This window comes from Coregonus lavaretus (genome assembly GCF_964263955.1).
Source record: "Coregonus lavaretus genome assembly, chromosome: 19".
Classification (NCBI taxonomy): Eukaryota; Metazoa; Chordata; class Actinopteri; order Salmoniformes; family Salmonidae; genus Coregonus; species Coregonus lavaretus.
In genome coordinates, this window is record NC_140006.1 from 18,829,631 (window position 1) to 18,848,339 (window position 18,709).

The 18,709-nt window shown below is 38.9% G+C and overlaps 1 protein-coding gene across 1 annotated transcript in view; it reads left to right on the plus strand.

Moving 5' to 3' along the window:
* LOC311146678 (suppression of tumorigenicity 18 protein-like) overlaps nucleotides 1–18,709 on the plus strand; it is a gene marked incomplete at its 5' end in the record, with an annotated part of 40,842 nt that overhangs the window by 13,999 nt on the left and 8,134 nt on the right. Inside the window, 12 exon segments of the mRNA XM_084183211.1 lie at nucleotides 183–301; nucleotides 3,166–3,217; nucleotides 4,072–4,102; nucleotides 4,558–4,751; nucleotides 8,200–9,006; nucleotides 10,106–10,240; nucleotides 11,508–11,598; nucleotides 11,707–11,799; nucleotides 13,995–14,221; nucleotides 14,875–15,089; nucleotides 17,436–17,678; nucleotides 18,514–18,626. Coding sequence (XP_084039337.1) covers nucleotides 183–301; nucleotides 3,166–3,217; nucleotides 4,072–4,102; nucleotides 4,558–4,751; nucleotides 8,200–9,006; nucleotides 10,106–10,240; nucleotides 11,508–11,598; nucleotides 11,707–11,799; nucleotides 13,995–14,221; nucleotides 14,875–15,089; nucleotides 17,436–17,678; nucleotides 18,514–18,626 — 2,320 coding nt within the window.

Consider the following 18,709-nt stretch of genomic DNA (forward strand, 5'->3'; position numbering starts at 1 on the left):
CACACCCCCTCTGGCCTTATTGCTTAAATATAATATGGTGAGTTAATACTATACAAAATTGAAAATATTGCATTTCGGTGAGATAACTCATTCGAAAGTTGTATCTTTCCACTCCACTTTTTATTTGATAGTTTTTTTAATTTGCATTAAAGGTATATATATATATATTTTTTTTTTTACAGAGAATGAATTTCACACTCACATCCTGAAACAAGTCAAGAATTGTGCACACATCAACCAAGGTGGACCGCGTGGACCTTGCAGCACGTCGTATATATTGCCCAGAAAACTGCAAACAAAGGTAGGCCTAATAATATATTTGTATATATACTGAGCAAAAATATAAACGCAACATGCAACAATTTCAAAGATTTTACTGAGTTACAGTTCATATAAGGAAATCCGTTAATTGAAATAAATTAATTAGGCCCTGTGTTGTGTGACAAAACTGCAAATTTTAAAGTGGCCTTTTATTGTCCCCAGCACAAGGTGCACCTGTGTAATGATCATGCTGTTTAATCAGCTTCTTGGTATGCCACACCTGTCAGGTGGATGGATTATCTTGGCTAAAGACAAATGCTCACCAACAGTGATTTAAACAAATTTATGCACAACATTTTAGAGAAATACGTTTTTTTGCTTATGGAACATTTCTGGGATTTAATATTTCAGCTCATGAAACATGGGACCAACACTTTACATGTTGCGTTTATATTTTTGTTCAGAATATATTTTCTAGTGATAGATTCAGGTAACATAAATATGGATAATAGAGCATGCTGCTCGTTGATGCCATCCATAATGAAGATGAAATGTAGAGCTAAATCCATTGTCCTGAAAAAACATATTTTACCAATTCACTTTACCTGTGAACAGATATAGTTGTGTATTTCTAAGGCTAATGGAAGTGGTAGCCAGGATGTTTTGGATAGGCAGCATGTTTAGCAGTGTCATGTCAACGCCCTTTTGACCCCTGTGAAATCAGAGACTCAGTTATTGTTTTACATATGCAGGGATGTGTAGCTAGCTTTGCTGAGTGTGCTGCTTTATTGTTATACCACAGCACTTAACTAACAAGTAATGTAGCCTACTGTAGGTTGAAGGTTACCATGCCTCCCAGTTTCTGAGTCCAAATTGGCTAGCTGAAACAGCCTTGTTTAATGATAGCCTCTTTAAAAATACTATGATCATACTGTCAACAGTGAAGAAACAGGACATATTTTGTATTGACCAATGACCACCATAATGTATAATGTCATATAGTTTTGTGCCATGTCAGGAATATATGACACAAACAAATCACAGCCTGAGAGTGTAGCAAATATTCAATACAAACAAGGCCTTATTTGAATAGCATGTATCTATTTGTTCTGCCTGTGTAAATACTCTTTGAACATCATGCGTTCTCTCCATGTCTGCATGAGTTTTCTTCTTCTCTCTCATACCCTTAAACATCTACTGGAGCTTTTCTCAATTCTCCATTAATTTACTTCTGATTCCTCCTCTGCAGAATTAGATACATCTATACAGCTTCGAGTTTAAGGACCAACGATAGCTGTTGTCAAATGGGTGTCAAAAGCACATTCTCTATATACCCTCTCAGAACCTCTATGTTGCTCTTGAAGCAGAAACTATAATACTTGAACATAAATGGTTTGATCTGTTCCTCCGTCTCCCCTCAGATAATCATGAAGTTTAATTGATACAGTCATTTGAAGAAATACAGTACATCATTGAACACTCTCACAAACATATTGAGTGCAGTTGTAAAATAATGTTCTACTGACAAATTATCAGTGAAATATTGTATGTACTCCTCAGTGTCAAAACCAAGGTCATCAGGTATCTAATGAAGAGAGAACCATTAGTATATTCAATACTTGTTACCATAACGCTTTTGTATTTTCATAAAACATGATATTGTGGCTTGACTTGTAAGAAAGAGGAATTTAAATGTTTCATGTACAGAACATAAATAAGGTATTAAATGTTCTGGTACAAGAGGTTATGCTATGAGATATTGAATAAGTGTTTAAAACAAGTAGATTTACATAATGTGAGTGTTGCTTCTCAATAACACAGAGGTGCATAATGTGTAAATATTTGTCAACCTGTGACATTAATACAAGTACAGCAATTACGCTATCTGAATTTGAATTTGAAATGTATTTGTATTATTGTAGACATTGTAGCACATACACAGTATCTAAACAAATCTTTATAACTGAGTTATATACATTCTTACAGTGTGTCTGTCTGAATGTGTGTGTCTGTTTGTACGATGATGGAAAAAGTGTAACGAACTAATCAGGTACATTAGTTGTTACAGAATGTAATCTATAGTGTTTGGGTAGTTGTTTGTTTCAATAGGGCCCTAGTAATCAAAAGTAATGAACCTATTATGAGCAGGTCCTCCGAGGGCCCGGTGTGGCATTAAGAGTGTGGCACATAAAAGGTTTATTAAAGGAAATTAAGGTTCATCACTGCCACACCTGCTCCCCTATTATAAATGTATGACAGGTCAGTGCCTTCAATCACAACAGCAAACCAGAGAGAGGAGTCATGTTTCCCATTACCAGGAAAAGTAACAGCGTATCCTGTGACTCACAGATTTCACTGGCCTGTGACCACTATACACCGCCATCAGCCTGGAATAATTACGTTTAATAGGTTTTATTTGGGATCCACACACGCAATGATGGCGAGGGAGAGTGGATGGATTTTAACAAGTATTTTGGTCTAAACACACTACTGTCTGTCTGTATACCACCACCTGCACTTTAATGTCATTATTTTGCATTATTACGTGTTTCCCACCTCAAAGTTTTTTTTTGTTTTAACTTCACCTTAGCTTGGTATTTTGCTATTACATGCTACATGTGTTTTCGTGACTCTACACCGATTAAATGCCACAGATAATTTGCACATAACTACATAAATGTTCTGGGAAATATAGGCTATTGTTGATAGGAAGGGTCAAAATGACTTCAAATAAACTTCAACCACTGACGTCAAGGGCTCTCAAACATTAAATGGATCCAGCATCTGCTGATAAAATCTTAACATCATTATTCCAGTCCCAGTTGTCAATATTTACAGAATCTGTATTTTGATATAAATGAGTGTTACATGCATAATGATACATAGTGTGTTCTTTATTTACAGATGGATTCAGAAGGAGAGGATAACCCACTTCAAACATGCAACGGTGGCAAAGGTGAGTAGCTTCAACAACTCTTACCATGTTCAGGCAAGCACATCAATAGCAGTAACCGAGCGTTTCAGCTATTCACACACATTCCACTTATATAGCTCTGGGGTCTAGGGGGATATCAGTTCAACAATCCAACTTTACAACTGTCAGTTTTACGAATTATCTTACCAATTTGAAGAGCACTGCATTGCCATTACATTATTCAGATGGGGAATTACTTCATCAAATTGGAACAGTGACTCAAATTAGTTAAGGAGTGCATATATATAGTGTGATTGAAAACCCCTAGACAGGGGATGCCATTATGCTAGTTTTCCAAGCCTCTGAGGTCTGGTTGGTGGCACCAGAGCCATTACTATGTCTGGGAAATGTATTATGGGGTTGTGCTTCATGGGAATACGGTAGACCTCTGAATGAGATTTGCATCTGTGGTGCAAGGCCCTCTGGGAAAATCGATTTTGTCAAAGCTGTCAGGAGGATGATCTACAGTAGATTGGGGGAGTGGATCTTTTATCAATATAAAGGGAATCTTTGCTATAATGTTGTTCATATTAGAAGGCAAAAAATAAATGATATGTTTTACTTTTTTTTATGTAACAGTAACTCTTTTTATAGGTCATTTGCTAGAGTACGCTCCAAATTCATGCTAGGGGAACACCCCACTACCATGAGTGTACAGTAGTAGGACACAGTGTTAATTCCCAACTGGTTATCCAAAAGGTGGAGTTACTAGATCAGTGGCTTTGATCAGGATTGTGTTTCCCAAGTAGACAGATGCAGAGCCTGAGTCACTCCACAGTGGAAATATGAACATGACTATTTACCTGACATACCTGTGCTTCTGCTTCTGTTTACAGTTCCAGATGAAGGCATCACCCAGGCTCCCAGGTAAGGGTTCATGACCTCTATGTGAAAATAAACTTTTACAGATATCCTCTAACTCCCGGGTTTCTATATCCTTACATACAGAGTGAAATAGGCGTCCTTTGTTAGTAGATGTGGTATGCTGGCCATGCCCTTATCTTGAAAATAACGGTTATAATTAAATTTGTCCCCGTAGCTCTTCACTGCTTCTACGTACATAATTTTTATAGTGTCTTTGGGGGGTCCGTTCATCATCTCAGCTAAATACAGTTTCTTCAACCTTATGTTGACCTTTTTTCACTCTAGCTACAAATTACACTTATACTTTCTGAATCCCGCAAAATACAATTGGTGAATAAACTGACAATGTTACATTTTAGGTTCATTTTCAGTTGAACGTTTTCAGATGAACCCCAGTAACGGCTATGGCGCTTTGTTGACCCCGTTGCTCTTTTTATTTATCCAATCCCTCACAACAGCACATATGGGTCTATGGCTGCTAGGAAAAGACTCGCCCAGGAAGGGGTGCAGGGCGCCCCCGTCAACAAGAGAAAGTCTCTCCTGATGAGGCCCCGCCATTACAGCCCCAGCGAGGCGTGCTGCGAGGAGGAGAATGAGGACCTGGCACCGCCACAGGACAAAGAAGAGCTGAGGAACATTGACACTCCAGCAGGTAGACAGATGTCCTGTTGTTTTGTCTGTTTTGATGAACAATTGACGCTGAATTTTAAAATCCCATCTGTTGCATTCATATTTCCCTCCCTCTCTATTGCCTTTTAGGGCCCGGCATCAGCCAGACCCCATAGTCATTATGTACTGCAAGTGAAAGATGACACTGCTGGGTCCACATTAGTTGTGTCTGTCTCACGTCCTCAGATTGAAGTTTTGACAGCTTATCTGTCATGATATTTTTGGCATGGCTTTTCCCCACTTTTTTGATGAGGCCAGATTTTGGACTTCTCAATCTCTTTTGCTTTATGTGTTCGGTTTTTCTGAAAAGCCATTCAAAAATAGGTTAAAAACACTGAGAATTGAGAAATTATGATAATGTTTGCTTTAGGCCCTTCTGTTTTGAATCTCATCTGTTGATGTTTGTTTAGTAATGTTCGTTTAGTTGAGTGTAGAATATATGCATAATTGATTGATTATTAACACAAGCTGATGTTGCATCTTGAAAAGAACCAGCTCGCCTTCTGAAGTATGACATTGGCATTGCCTAAACATGTTCTTATAAAACCAATGTCACTGATACAATAGAATGGAATAAATTGGTGCTTATTTGTCAAAAGATACTAAGACCAAGCTACGTACTCAACAATGACATAAGGAAATATTTGTCTTTATTTCATTTAAAAACATTGTCCCTCTCCAAAAGCAAAACATTTATATTTCCTAATGAATTTAATTTTGAGCATTTTGGCCACAATATCCATGGTTTACACATGCATTCTCACCCACTATAATCTGCACTTATTTGGTATATTTTTAACGATGTAACTAAGCAACAAATGTAATTGTCCCCTTCGAAAGCTTTTGTTAGGCCCTCTAACACAGTCCAAATATATATAATTAGGCATAATGTCTACAGCTCATTATAGTACACATGTGGGTAGTTAAATGGACCAAGAGAATAGCTCAATGAATTGTGCAGATTCATTAGAAATGGAATTTATTTATTTCTGGGGTTCATATAACATTACAATTATCGTAACCCTTTTTGCACTAGATTTGCCATCCATTTATTTTCCCCCTCTGATAACTTTCTTTGTTCATATACCTCCCTCTCATGGTCTGTTTGTGTTTCAAGCAGAGCTTTTATGTGTCTGTATTCAGTCACCACTACTTCTGCACTGCATTATAACCTTCAAAAGAGGGCACTTGCCAACAGCAAGCCCTATAAAATACAGTGAACATGTATCAAAAGTCAGGCAACACAAACAAATGACTGCACATTGTGTGGTTAACAAAGACCTACGTACATTTGTAAATATATTTTTGTCACAATCAGGTCTGGGGCTATTTTATGTGAAAAGATTATGACAGTTCAAGTGGATAGAAAAATAATGTAACAGTGGGATACTGTTCATATCTGCATTTTATAGCAAAAAGAGGGAAAAACAAACCTCTCATTTGGTCGAGTCGCATTGCGTTCAACTCTAGCCAAGCTCCAACCTTGCTGCAGAGCGCCGGTAATGGCTATTCTGGAGTACAAACTCTTCACCTGTTCCAATACACAAACCACAGGAGGGATCCAAGTGCAGTCTCTTTTCTACTGCACTTCTTTCACTGTGTGTGTGTGTGTGTGTGTGCGTGTGTGTGTCATCCATCTGGACAAAAATAAGTAATTTTTTGTCTGCTGTGCTAATTGTAGCTAAGCATAACTGACTTTTACTCTTTGTTGAACAGGCTGCTATTTGTTTGCCTCTGTTTAGAATTAAATGTCTCTAGTAACAAAGAGATTATTAGCCACGTCATTGCATGTTATATGTCTCACAAAATCCAGCTTGATATTTTGTGGGGTTGAATCTAAAAAGGAGTTTAATTAAGTCTATTTCATGAAACTTCTTGCTCTGTTGCTGTTTTTATTTATTTATTGTCCTGTATTATATTCAGTACATTTACCTTAATTTGCACAATCCAAAATCATATGCTTCGAAACAAAAGCTTTTGGCAGAGGTCCGTTCGCCAGATAACACTTCCTGCATTTAGCAGCTTTTCTTTTGGGGGATTACGTTTTGTACTGTGGCCTGACTATAATGACGAGTAGTGTCTGTTTGATAATGTCTATATCATCCTCAGTGGAATCCACTTACAAGCCTATATAGCCTATACGCATCCTAAATTATTCCCAAATCTATCATCAACCTATCGGATCCCTCTCACTCCATTCTCTGTGGGCTACTTTTAGTTTGGTCCATGATGTCTAGCCACTTAAGAGGATAGATCTACTCAGTACAGTACAGCCTACTTATGATTTATGAAGTAAAAACCTTTATGGCCTTACCAAAGAGCTTTAGTACTGAATATAAGTTTAAATGATTTGGAGGATCAAAAGAGATTTTATCGAATCAATCCAGATGATAGCTTGCCATTGTTAATCATTGACCATGAGTTAATATTAATATAATCAGGGGTGTTACTAAAATAAAGTGTCATTTAAAATGCATTTTGGGGAACTAAGAGGCCTAGCTTTTCTGTCAGTTTCACATAAAACGGACTAAGCTGGAAACTAGAAATTGAATTGTCAAATATTTTACCATTACACACTGTCCTGGGATACGTTCAACATTTTGATATGTCAATGAAAATGTCCACTGATAAACATTTTAAACGCTTTCTTTAAAAAATGTTTAGTAAAGAATCAATATAAAAATAAATGACAAGGTGCACTCCACATAATTACATATTGAAAAGAGATTTTGAAAAATACAATTTTAATGAAAGAAAGGAAAGGAAGAAGAAAACAATGGAACATTTCTTTTCTTTTTTTTTACTGACATTTTCCACACTTTCTTGGTTCTCATGCTTACATATGAATATGATTTCTTAAATGAGTTGTATGCGAATGTCTACAAGTTAATATCTAAAAATCATAAAGCCCTGCTTAGCTTACACCTAATAACTACTTAAAACGGATGTTCAGTGTCACAAGCGATGCAGGCTAAATCTCTGTCATAATCTGGTCCGTCTTAATCCACATCAAGTTGTTGTATTCTGATTGGAGATTTGTAAGAAGACGAAGAAAATATTTTTCATCATCTCTAGGTTTCATGTTCAACTAGCCAAAATAAGTGTCTCATGTATTATCTCTGATGTACTTGAGGAATTGCAGCATAATCTTGCAGTTGCGGTCCTGTCCATACTATTATTATTTTCATGACATATTTGATTTGTCAATCCTCTTAACAGTCTACAAGACATGCATTTTCAAGATATGAAAAACTGTCATGAAATGTGCGTTGAATGTCTCAACGAAACATTCTGACTAAGCTCAAATGGGGACATACAAAATTGTTACTCTTTCTGCCTAGCCAAATGTTCTCTGAAAATCATGGCCTTAACATGAACAATTGACTCAAAACTCACAGCATAGGTTTTTTTGCTCCTACTTTGTTTCTTAGATGGAGTCCAATATATGTTTAATGAAGTGCCCCACAGAAATGGCTGCCAGGACGCAATAACAAAACCCAATGATTCCTTTGGATGGTCTGAGGTGGTGACTGATGACTCTCCCCATGAGGAGGCTGCAGCCTCGGAAACTCTGGAAGATGAAGAGGTGGAGGAACGAAACCAAGAAGAAGAGGAAGAAGAAGACCAAAGTCAGGACAGGATGAGTATGACTTGCAGTTCCTCGCCACGTAAAAGCCCATACGAGGACAGCCGGGAAGCCGAGTGGGAGCCTCTGTCCCTGTTTCATTCTGCTAGGGTGAATGGCTCCAACGGCTCCATCAGCAGCCCCTCCAAAGCCACCACCGGAGGAGGACACCCATTAGGCAGGAACGGCCACCAACACATGAGAGACGACGATCCTGACTCGGACCTGAGGGGGTACAACATAGGCAGAGTAGGCCCCTTCCAGGCAGGGGCCTTGCGGCTCTACCAACCGACACCCAGTGAGGAGGACAGTGAGGGAGAGCCAGAGGTGGAGAGGCCTCCCCAGCTGGAGGCCTGGGCGCTGGGCCTGCAGGAGATGGAGAGACCGCTGGGCCTGGAGATGGACAGAGACAGAGGAGACAGAGACATGGACAGAGGGAGGGTGAACCTGAGCCTCCTGGAGCAGGCCATGGCCCTGCAGTCAGAGCAGAGGCATGTCATCCACAACGCCTATAGGGAGATGGACAGGTTCCTACTGGAGCAGATGACCAATGAGAGGAGGCACCAAAGGCTATTGGATGTGAACTCCAGGGTGGGCTACCATGGATGCAAAGGTATGGATAATAGATTTGAATATGTCTTATTTCTTTGTCAATTCAAGATTCTAGTTGTTTTAGCATGTTTATGTTTTTTTTACAACAGGTTTTTATCAACATAATGACAGAGGACCCTTTTCTTTAAGCCCTTCCTCTGTTTTTGTATGTGTACTATTTAGGAAACTTGAGAATAATAGGACTACATACAATGAATATTGCACTTATTGTAATGAAGAGTAGTGGGCATAAAAGAAGTACGCAGCAGACATGATTATGCATGTTTATCTAGTATGGATCAGCCCACTTGTGATTTTAATAATGAGGCTCTTCAAAACATAAAAATAATAAAATAACCATATTCCGAGGGGGAAATTGGAGGGAGGAGGGGAAAAATCCTCTTAAGTACTAAAAACATTTGGGCAACAAATGATGTAATAAATAAACAGACTAAAATTAAAAAAAGAATAAAATCTTCTGATGGAATTGCTACTACTCAGAATATTGGATTTTGATAGGAATCAACTGGATATTTAACCATGACCATAAGTCTTAAATCCACCCAAAGTACCCCTCATGTTTTCCACTGATTCTTCAAATGACTGCAGCCTAATGTGTAATCCCAGATGTAATCTTTCGATGGATGGGCATTAAGATGTGAATGCCCTGTGTTGAACTGGAAGCCTTAACTAAAATGACAGATTAATAGAAGCATTTTGCAAAAAGTGTCTAGCTCTTTGCATGATACTGTCCTGCAATCTGTATGTTTCTATGTAGCTACTGTATATCTATAGCACTGTAGCTTCAGTATTTAAGTGTGTTTTCATTTAGCAATTCCCAGAATCTCACTTAAAATACATTTCCGAGGAACATTCATGCAAGAAAACCTCTACAAGTTTAATCAAATATTAAACTGAAGTTCATTAGCCAAGACAATATTGCCAAAATACTTTTTAATGAACAATTACCTTTGTTCTACTCTTTGTTTGTGTGGTAAGGAAGGTTATAAAGCATGTTAAGCATGTTAAGAATGATACTGCAACATTCTTAAAGGTGTCGTTATGTATATGTGAATGTCTATGTATAAATCGAAGAGTTCCTGTTGTTTGTCTCCTCCCAGACTCTCCACGGCCAGACAAGAAGGATATTAGGTGTCCTACCCCTGGGTGTGATGGAACTGGCCATGTCACTGGTCTGTACCCTCACCACCGGAGTCTGTCTGGCTGTCCCCACAAAGTCCGAGTTCCCCCAGAGAGTAAGTCACTCATATACACACCTGCTGTATACATCATACATACACAAGCATGTACACATATAGAGTAGAATGGGATGTTGTTATCAATCATAAAATAAGTTCTGATGTTCGAATGAAATCATGAAAGTTATCAAATACAGATGTAGGATCTTAATTTGAGCCAGTTTGCTACAGCAGGAAAATAATCCTGCAACAACAGGAAATGTGAATTATTATGTGGTTTATAATTAATGCCCATTTTTCTAGGAGTTAATGCATTTTTCGTAAGGCATAATTAAGTCTGAAATTTGAACGTGGAAATTACAAACTTCAGATGCATTTTTAAACCTCAAATACACTACAAGTTTAACATTTCCTGCAACAAGGTGATCAAATTAAGATCCTACATCTGTAGTTCCAGAAACTGTTTGATTGAAGGGCATCTCTACATTTTCCATTAATAGAATCATGCAAATAGAAAAATCATATTTCAATACACAATTGAGACATGTTGTCACCTAGGAACTTGGAGTTTACTTCTAATTTCTGAAAATTGAAAAGGCTTTTTTATTGGTTGTGATTTATTCATTTCAATGTAACATAATAAACATCCAACATTAAACAATAATGATACAAAAGGAACAGAAAAAGTAATTACATTTTTTCAATATGAAAGCATGTGCTCTTAGACCAGAGGCAGTGTTTGCAAATCAAAGGGTTACTAACTCTGCATTCAAAAATAAATAAACAAAACCTGCAAACTAACTGGAAAATATGTACAGAAAATAAAAGTTTCCAAGGATACCAAGTGGAACTCCAACAATGAGAATGTTTTATGAAAAAAAAAAAAGAAGTGCTTTCTTGTTATATTCTTATTTCCACTAAAGTATTTGTATTATGCAACCAACACACAGTGCACTGACAATGGGAACAGTGCTAGTTAGACATGCTTGTGTCTTCAAAGGATCTGTGCACTATAACCATGGTTTCTTTCCGATGTCAGTACATAAGGAATGTGTTAATTGAATTAAATTGTCAAGAAATGAACAAGCAGACTGTATGCCTATAGTTTTCAACTTGATCACTGTGGATACATTATTATTTTCCTGTCTTATCATGTTGTGCTCTGTTAATTATGTTAACTATAGATCCTCCTATGACTCCTATGCCTACTCTACATGGTATCATCACTGATACAGTATATTTACCACTGATGTACAGTAAAGCTCTCCTTCTACTAACCCTACTGTCTCACCTACTGTCCCTCTCCTCTCCTGTCTGTCCCCAGTCCTGGCCATGCATGAAAACGTCCTCAAGTGTCCTACTCCCGGGTGCACAGGAAGGGGCCATGTAAACAGCAATCGTAGCACCCATCGGAGGTACAGCCTGCAGGACTAACCCATTAAAAATGACAAACTGTACCTAGATAGGTTTAATGTCGGACTAATGGGTTTGATTTCCTCCTATTCCTCCTTCTCCTCATCCAGTCTCTCAGGCTGCCCCATTGCTGCTGCAGTGAAAGTCTCCAAACCTCAAGAGGAGAGCCCCAAATGCAGGCAAGCACCTGATCGAATGTCCAGGTAAAATCACATGGACTGAGAATGTATGTTTTAACACATGTTATAGCTGTAATATTGCAATATTGTCACTTTGACTGTTGACTATTATTGAAGTGCATGAGCATGTGCACATATATTATGATGACAGTAAACCATTGAGACATAAAACAAATTGATTCTGAGAGCATAGTCCCTTTGATATAAAACAAAGTTTGTGTTCGTTGACTTTCAATTGCAATATCATATAAAATCAGGAGATATGTTGGTTAACATTTACTGTATCATATCCAGTTTATTCATTCAGTGTATTGTAAAATGAATGACAATATATAGCCTAGCAAAGCATCACAGATATGGTTACTCAGTATCACTTGTTCTTAAGCAATGGTTTAAGGTCCCATGAGATTCTCCCTATTAGAGACACAGAGCATCAGAACTCTTTCTTCCCTGTAGAGAAATGACGGGCAGACTGCCTACTCATACTAAATTAATTAGTTGGGCAACATGCCTGTGTGTGAACCTACAATACAGATCAGATCCCACAATCCAGGAGGAGGACATTGATATTATTATATGATTCAAACTACATTGTGTCTATTACTTTCACAATCACCACCACCTCTTCCACAGCTAACATGTGCATAACAGTACCAGTCATGTAGTAACCAAAAAAGTGTTAAACAAATCAAAATATGTTTTACATTTGAGATTCTTCAAATAACCACCCTTTGCCTTGTTGACAGCTTTGCACACTCTTGGCATTCTTTCAACCAGCTTCACCTGGAATGCTTTTCCAACAGCATTGAAGGAGTTCCCACATATGCTGAGCATTTGTTGGCTGCTTTTCCTTCACTCTGCAGTCCGACTCATCCCAAACCATCTCAATTTCGTTGAGGTCGGGGGATTGTGGAGGACAGGTCATCTGATGCAGCACTCAATCACTATCCATCTTGGTCAAATAGCCCTTACACAGCCTGGAGGTGTGTTGGGTCATTGTCCTGTTGAAAAACGAATGATAGTCCTACTAAGCGCTAACCAGATGGGATGGCATATCTCTACAGAATGCTCTGGTAGCCATGCTGGTTAAGTGTGCCTTGAATTCTAAATAAATCACAGACAGTGTCACCAGCAAAGCACCCCCACACCATAACACCTCCTCCTCCATGATTATGGTGGGAAATACACATGTGGAGATCATCCGTTCACCCCACACCGCGTCTCACAAAGACACGTCGGTTAGAACCCAAAATCTCCAATTTGAATCTCCAATTTGTCCATTGCTCGTGTTTCTTGGCCCAAGCAAGTCTCTTCTTCTTATTGGTGTCCTTTAGTAGTGGTTTCTTTGCAGCAATTCGACCATGAAGGCCTGATTCACAAAGTCTGTGACTTGAACTCTGTGAAGCATTTATTTGGGCTGCAATTTCTGAGGCTGGTAACTCTAATGAACTTATCCTCTGCAGCAGAGGTAACTCTGGGTCTTCCATTCCTGTGGCAGTCCTCATGAGAGCCAGTTTCATCATAGCACTTGATGGTTTTTCGACTGCACTTGAAGAAACTTGAAAAGTTCTTGAAATGTTCCGTATTGACTGACCTTCATGTCTTAAAGTAATGATGGACTGTCATTTCTCTTTGCTTATTTGAGCTGTTCTTGCCATAATATGGACCTGGTGTTTTACCAAATAGGGCTATCTGATTGGCTCAAACGCATTAAGAAGGAAAGAAATTCCACTAATTAACTTTTAAGAAGGCACACCTGTTAATTGAAATGCAATCCAGGTGACTACCTCATGAAGCTGGTTGAGAGAATGCCAAGAGCGTGCAAAGCTGTCATCAAGGCAAAGGGTGGCTATTTGAAGAATATCAAATATCAAATATATTTAGTTTTGTTTAACACTTTTTGGGTTACTACATGATTCCATATGTTTCATTTCATAGTTTTGATGTCTTCACTATTATTCTACAATGTAAAAAATTGTAAAAATAAAGAAAAACCCTTGAATGAGTAGATGTGTCCAAACTTTTGACTGGTAGTGTATGTGTCAATATCCTATCCTTACATGCATTTTATTTGACACCATAGCCACTTTCCTGCCCACTTGTGTGCATGTGTCAATTTCCTAGTTCCTTACATGCGCTTTATTTGACACATACAGTAGCCACTTTCCTCATCAAATCCAACAACAACACCTCGTCTTCTTGGATTCTTCTCCAACCAGACCTCTCGGCCCCCTCATGAAGAAGTTGGAGTTCAACCAGTACAGCTACAGGTTCGCCCATCACCATCCTGTCACCGCCGCCTTACAAGCCAACCTCACCAAGGACATGGACAAGTACAGCAAGATCCGCTTTGATTACGCCAGCTTTGATGCACAGGTCTTCGGCAAACAACCTCTGATGGCACCCAACCAGGACCAAGAAATCTCTCCTTCACACTTCCCTGACTGTGAGTTTCGCACATTTGGGGGGTGGGGGGTGGGGGTGGGGGGGGGGGGGGGGGGGGGGGGGGTGGTCTGTTGGAACCATAACAGCATATCAAGCCACATTAAAGGGATTTAATGTGCAAGCGTCGCTCATCTTCTGCCACAAATGTGCAACTCATACATGATCAAACAACAACCAAACTACAAGTATGCAACACACTCACAAGGTTCCTGTAAACAAGACAATCATGCTAGTTTAATACTGCTTACATTTACAGTTTAGTCATTTAGCAGACGCTCTTATCCAGAGCGACTTAGAGTTTGTGCATTCATCTTAAGATAGCTAGGTGGGACAACCACATATCTCAGTCATAGTAAGTACATTTTTCTCAATAAAGTAGCTATCAGCAAAGTCAGTGCTAGTAGGATTTTGTTTTTAAATACAAAAATAGTTGGGTCCAACAGATCTGTCAGATCCTGAGAGAATTGTCATTTTATCAAGAATACATGTTTTATCAACACAGACTTTATTTATTCAGGCACAGACTGATTCCATTGAAACCACACTGTAACAACAAACGTATAGCTGGATGCATGATTCACCGTAATGTAGTGAGTATAATCAGTTGTTCCTGTATCTCTGTGTAACTTGCTGAATGTGTGTTTTGTTATCCAGCAGCTCTACAGTACACTGGCTTCCTGGGTGCCCCTGGCAACCTCCTGCCCACGCCTGGCCCCGGACGGCACAGCCCACCCAGCCATTACAAACCTGGATGTGAGGGGCTCCAAGACACCGTAGCCACCACCGCCATCCTCAACCTCTCCACCCGCTACCGAAGCAACATGGAGGCCATCTCCATCTCCGGCCAGCCCCTGGCATCCTCCACAAAGGTAATCAAATTAGACCACTTGGAAAGGTATTTAATGGGGTCATTTTAAAGCAACTCTGATTTGTGTATAAAAAGGGAGAAACATCAAAAGGACCGTTTTTGGCAATGTGATGGTGTCTCTGGTGGCAGGGAAACAAGAGGTTCCCCTCCGTAAAGCTTTAATGTACACAAAAGAAAATGTGTGTATTCACATCAAAAGAAAAAAAAATACAATCAGCCTTATTTCTCAATTACAATTAGACTCTGTAGTTTCTACTTTTATGGTAATGGACCAAAAAGAAAATGAAAAAAATACCTGTATGAAAGTGTGTCTTGCATGCTGCAGAATATATTTTGTTTAACAATATAAATTATTATCGAGGATAAAGGCGTCAGCATGCTTCAGTTTGGCTGGCGGCTAGCCGAAGTCGGCTAGGTGAACTGAATGACTGTGCTCGCATACTCCCTTAAAAGACATTCTCTTGAAAAACAAGAAAAAAGCGGAAATAGCCAGTATACACTTTAATCTAAGATTCATTTTTATGCTTTTGCCTAGGAGATCTTATGTTTGGTGCAGTATTTCTAAATTTAAAAAAATTGCATGAAAATGAGTCTTCTCTCGTTGAATGACAACAAAGACTTTACTGAAGAATCCCTACCAGTCACTGACGAAGGGGCGTAGACTTTGGCTACTGACTTCGGCTTGCCTCAAGAAAAAATGTTTTGTGCCCGAACAACCAAAAAAAACCTTACCCAAATCCAAAACGAACAAAAACGTCATAAAATGATATCATAATATATGCACAAACTCTTCCAAACTATTACAATCCCCCTTATTTCTCAATTACAATTAGACTCTGTAGTTTCTGTAAAACATGTGGTCATGCATTTAATTTCTACTTTTATGGTAATGACCAAAAAGAAAATGAAATAAATTATAACTGTATGAAAGTGTGTCTTGCATGCTGCAGATGGCGGAATATATTTTGCTTAGTAATACATTATCCAGGATAAGCTGTGTCTCTATCAGATGGCCTATAAAACTAGTTCAGTGGATTAAACCAATCAGCTGAAGGACTCATTAGCTGAAATCTTTTATTCACACAAAACCAAAATCTCAGTGATTTATTAAATGTGCACCAGTTTAGTTTAAATCTTGACCCATTTGTGCACATCCTGTATAATCTATAGTGGGAAAACCCCCAAAACCATGATACTCTCAAATTAACTGAACCATGGCCTTCCTATGCATAAAGTTTGACAGCATAACAACTAATGTCTCAAAACCCAAACAAGGCCTCTCTGCAGTATGTAATTTATGACAGAATATTGATAGATAAATGATTCAAGGTTCCCAACACCTACACAGTACAGAACCCAGCTTGGTGAGCTGAGAATGTGGTCCTGTACCAGGTGCCAACCCACTGAATGAATAAAACAGTGTTAGCAACTTAATCATTTGTGCTCTTCTGCAGTGGACTTATGTAGCATACATTACACTGTATGGGGCCATGCAACTCATATGTGTTTGTATCTCTGTAGGCTACCAGTGATGCAAATGCAACAAAACATGCATCACAACTCAATGTGAAAAGTTCATGCTGTTGAGATTAGCTACAGACATGTCACCATCACACACATAATTAAAATGGACAGCCACACATGCATGCAATGTCCATGAAAATTATCCCCTTTAATTAATTTGAAAGGCTCTCTTTTGTTACAAAAATAATGGAAGATAGGTTTAATGGGATATATGCGTTGAATAATTGGTTTCATTTATAGGCCGGATTTCGGCATTTAATGAGGTAAAACTTTTAATACTATAAAACCTATAAAGCTCAAGCACACAGCCTAGCATTTCACATAACACAGAATGAGTAACACATCTGTCAGTGAGAAAACTTATGCTGCATTTTAAGCTTTTACATTTTTGTTTTAATGGTGATGACCTAAAACCAGCACCCCCAGCTGCCATCTTGGTTGTGTGTCCTAGAAAACAGACAGATTACACAGCTGTCACAAAAAAACTATACACCAAGCAGCGATTATTATTTTGTTCAACAGAATTAATGCTGGCTTAACATCACACTTTACCCCGGTGTTAGATAATCACTGTGCGTCTTACTTTACTCATGTAAATGTATATTTGAGGTGCAATTCAAGTTATTTCTCACAGGAATTATACAAGTTGTCATTTTCAGAGTGGTACACGCTTAAAGCATTGTAGTTGGGGCTAAGGCATGTCATGGAAATATATTAATTTCAAACTTCATAACCCACATTTTCTTATTTCCACGAAGACTGGCATCCCAATGTAACCTGCTGACTATTATCGAGTCTGACTTGTGAACTTCTTCTCATTTAGGACATGCCCATAGACGTGGATGAGAACGGCACTCTGGACCTGAGTATGAAGAAAAGTCGGGAGGTGAAAGCCCCACCCAAGGTGCCTTTGGGAGACGCTGCCCTGTCCCCTCCTGAGTCCACTCTCAAGCAGGCCAGCAGTGTGCACATCAGCCCTGCCTTCTACCATGCCCTGTGTGAGAGAGATGCCTGGGACACACCTCTCAACTTCAGCAAATCACAACAAATGATGCACGAAAGAGAGGTAAAAAACACAACCTGATTGTTAATCTGTTAAATGCACAATAAATACTGGGAGTTCAGGTGGGCCTTCGCTCTACAGCAAATAAAGGAAATGAGGGGTGCTCAACAACAATGACAAAAATCACGAGAATGGCTTACCAAGAAAAACTTCCAAAAGGACTAATTCGAGGTAAAAACAAATATTGTACCAGACCTATGAAACAGAGCTTATTTGGCAAAAGTTGTTGAACAAGAGAAACGAGAGCTACCGGTAATGGAGAAACATATTCATGAGACTACCAACAGGCCCCTGGTCTATAAAGGTGATATGGGCATACAATGTATAATGATAGATAATCGTGTATACTGTGTATGTTCCTAATAAAGCTCTTGTTAAAGAGAGTGTTCCTCACAGCTGGTATTCCTGGTTGTTGTCGATTTAAAAGGCCATGACATTTGTACTGTTGTTAATTCACCGACGACAACATCTGGTGCTGAACACAGAATCTTTGAGAAAGTAAATCCAAATGATTTATTTCACAAGTATATCCGTCATAAATACTGTCCGTGTGGATTAAATGTGACTTTAAATGGATGTATGGTTTACTGTAAGTATCCTTAAGCGTAATACCTCAGCCTTACCCCCAACCCTTAGGCTTGTGATTTAAGAGTAGTAAGTGGGATGATTTCATTGATAATTCACTTTTAGATCATGTTCAAGACTCAAGACTGAGACAGGAAGTCAGGAGGTTAAGCAGATTTTTAAGGACACTTTATTATTAAGACTGCGTCCAATATGGCACCCTATTACTTATGTAGTGAAAAGGGTCAATTTCAAACGTACCTATGTCTCTCAGCAGGAGGATTTTGACGACGCTTCTCTGGAGGACCAGAGCTACTCCGGAGACGCAAGCATGTTAAGCCCCAAGACCAAGATGCTCTTAAGAGATGCTAAGAAAGAGCTGATGAGGTATTTCATGTTAAACATGTTGGGTCGGCTCATTCTGGGGGTCCAGTGAGGGGAGAAATTGACATATTGAGGCTTCTTTGCTC